Source organism: Sinocyclocheilus rhinocerous, unplaced genomic scaffold (genome assembly GCF_001515625.1).
Source record: "Sinocyclocheilus rhinocerous isolate Xijiao unplaced genomic scaffold, SAMN03320098_v1.1 scaffold189, whole genome shotgun sequence".
NCBI classification, from domain to species: Eukaryota; Metazoa; Chordata; class Actinopteri; order Cypriniformes; family Cyprinidae; genus Sinocyclocheilus; species Sinocyclocheilus rhinocerous.
This window is the reverse complement of record NW_015667354.1, coordinates 408,695-411,893: the sequence shown is the minus strand read 5'-3', so window position 1 is coordinate 411,893 and position 3,199 is coordinate 408,695. Positions and strand designations below refer to the sequence as shown.

The 3,199-nt window shown below is 36.8% G+C and overlaps 1 protein-coding gene across 3 annotated transcripts in view; it reads left to right on the top strand.

The window, feature by feature from the left end:
• The window catches only part of LOC107733857 (activating transcription factor 7-interacting protein 2-like), a 12,352-nt gene that overhangs the window by 3,085 nt on the left and 6,068 nt on the right, over nt 1-3,199 (top strand). For all 3 annotated transcript variants that reach the window (XM_016545676.1, XM_016545674.1, XM_016545673.1), the window contains exons 3-5: nt 1,894-2,025; nt 2,189-2,275; nt 2,412-2,473. In XM_016545676.1, the coding sequence (XP_016401162.1) occupies nt 1,894-2,025; nt 2,189-2,275; nt 2,412-2,473 (281 nt within the window). The remainder of the gene's footprint in view (nt 1-1,893; nt 2,026-2,188; nt 2,276-2,411; nt 2,474-3,199) is intronic.

Here is a 3,199-nt window from a genome sequence, read left to right as displayed (position 1 = left end):
TTTTGTAAAATAAAGAAAACAAATAGGATGTCGCTTTCTGCCATTTGAGTTTCCTTTCTGTGAACAAATTAAGCATGTCACAAAAATTAACTGAAACTCAGCGTATATAGACTACGTTACGTGTCGCACTGTTTTTTTCTCGTTTATCTGTAAACTAAATCAAATTGAGGTCATGTACATATATTGCGCGATAAGTCGATATATTGATTATTGCGACAGGCCTACTTGTATGCATGTATATATGTACTGCAGATTTTATATATATATATATATATGTATATGTATAACATAATGTAATAATATTTCATATTTTCACATCTAGGTGGAAAAAATTTTTAATTTGTACTACTGTCTGTTCAAAATAAATGAAAAGAAACTGAGCATAGTAGATTTGTTGTTTTTTTTCCCCTGTTGTACCGAAACCGTATCGAACCGTGACCCCCGAACCGAGATACGTACCGAACCGTGATATCTGTGTACCGTTCCACCCCTAGTAAAAAGCATTCTGGAAAATGTCACATCATGTGCGTATTCTTCTGCCATAGTCCATAAAATGAAAGCTAATTTATTTATAGTTTTTCATTGACATAAAGGTGGTCAGATCTTTTACTGACTGTACACTATTCTACTTATTACATGGCTACTTTTGAAATTGAGTTATTGTATTTTTTTTAAATGTTACAATGAAGAAAGAAACTCATACAGGTTCATGTGGTTTAGCCCCTCCCCCCCACACACACACACATCTGAATTTCGTGTGGTGCATTCGCACGGGATAAGCGAAGCCTGTGATTTTATTCGAATTTACTGACTTATCTCCCGGATACAATGTCAAGGCTTTGAGAGTCCCATTCTATGGTCTGGTTAGATGGATTTAAAAAAAAGAAACTAATGTAGTTTCGTGCCCTGTGTCATTTACATTTCACCAGGTTAAAATAATATCTCAAGCTTTATGCTTGATTTATTTGTAACACATTAACCTCAAAATCTTTTCAGCTTTCTCCTTCTGCAAATTGTATGGTGTAGTGATATAACAGCACCCAAAATACTATCAAACACTCCAACGCAGCTCCATTCTTTGCGAAAGATGGATAAAAAGGCGCACAGGAAACAAAACCCTCGAAAAATAATATACGACCCGCCAAATGCTGGCCAAATCACAGAGATGCCGATTCGCACGGGACTAATATTATCACAGGACCTCGGTGTTCGGTGAAATATGGTAGGTCATTTGCGGGTTAATTTTTACTTTACAAATTACAGACATGGCCGATTCGCACGGGATTAAGATCACAGACAACCTCCGTAATTATTACAAATGACTGGAGGTCACCAGGTAATACTAATCCCGTGCGAATAGGGCTATATACACACACATAAGCTGTTCGGAACCTGTATGAGTTTCTTTCTTCTCTATAACATAAAAAAAAACACACACACACATTTTGAGTAATGTTAGTAACCAAACCGTTAATAGGCCCCATTGACTTCCACAGTATGGAAAAAAAATACTATGGAAGTCATAGAGACATAGAGTTTTATAATGGGGTTTTTCAATTCATGAGTAAGCCTGTGGTAAACACGATACTTTGACGTTTTGTTCTCCAATGTAAATTACACGCATCCATCCAAAACACAAATTTTGTATTAAGTAACTAGATAAGAATGTTGGCAGTGTAAGTGTGTGCAATTTATATTGTGATTGGCCTTGCAGCCAAACAAAACATGCAAAAAATTTGAGTATTAATTTACATGTTCTTGATCTGCAATCCATGTATTTGTTACCTCAATTTAAATTCAATATTGAATGGTGTACAAACCAGCTGTACACTTGTGTGTATATTTCCAGAACTGCATATGATCTCACCCCATTCGTAACCTGTTTATTGATAGATTGAAAAGATTATTTCAGATAAGGTTGTGACCGCAGTCGAGCAGTCTGACTACAAGATGAAGAATCTGATGGAGAGAATCGGTGAGGTGAATGGTGAACCCAGATACGATGCTAGAATCAAGAATCTTGAAGTAAGTGACCAACTTTCCCATTTCTGTGGACTTTAGTATACTAACATAAATAAATATATATTTATATACTAATCCATATTACTGTAGTGCCCTGCAGGGCCAGTATATTATAACCACCATACACATTTTCTATGTTAAATCCGTTTTTTTTTTTTTTTTGCAGGCTCATGTAAGGAAAATAAAACGAAGGGGAGATGCAGTATTTGCATATATCAGAAAGTTCAGATCTTTAGGGATTTCTCAGAGTCAGGTATGAGCTAGATGATGAGATTTTTTTTTCTAGAACCAAGGTTTGACACTGATAATACTAAGACATTTATAAAGCTGACTTCTATTGTTGTAATTATGCGTAACTCCTCACTGTTGTGTTTTTCGATCTTCTTAAGTCTCCTCCTCCTGTGCAGCCCCAGCGATGCATCTCTCCAGCGGAAAAAAACGATATATCCAGGTATTCTAAAGTAGGCCTATTTTAGACCTATAACAAACTTCATTCATAATACATCATTGGCACCAATAAAGTAAAATATTGCCTTTGAAGGGGCTTTCGGTGTTAATTTAGCTGTGGATCTGTATACGCTTTAATGCTGCAGACTGATGACTGATGGAACTTGAAAATGATGCAGAAGCAGTGAGCCTGCTGTTTGAATGACAATCACTAAAATATTCCATTTACTGTTTAATCAGAAGATATTCTAATAGAATGATCAAAGTTAAATCATCGCAGCAGTCCCCTGTGGTCCTTTTTCTTTTCGGTGGGTTGTTTTTAATTCAGTAATGATTCAAGGCTGCAGTCTTGGCACCTTTCCATTTCTTTTCTTTCCCTGAGGTGCTGTTTGCCGAGTGGCATTTCTTCACTTTCATGTGTGGCTGTTGTAGCCTTATAAACTAGTGTGCTTCACTGAAGAGGCGTTCATTGCTGCTTAAAGGGGTCATATGATGCTTTTTTAAAGATCATTATTTGGTGTATTTGGTGTAACAGAATATGTTGACATGCTTTAATGTTCAAAAAACACATTGTTTTTCAAATACTGTACATTATTGTAGGTCCTCTATGCCCCGCCTCTCTCAAACGCTTCGTTTTCTACAAAGTCCCTCCTTCCGACAAGCGCAGTCTGCTCTGATTGGCCAGCTGACCCAGTGCATTGTGATTGGCCGAACACCGCAAGCACTCGTC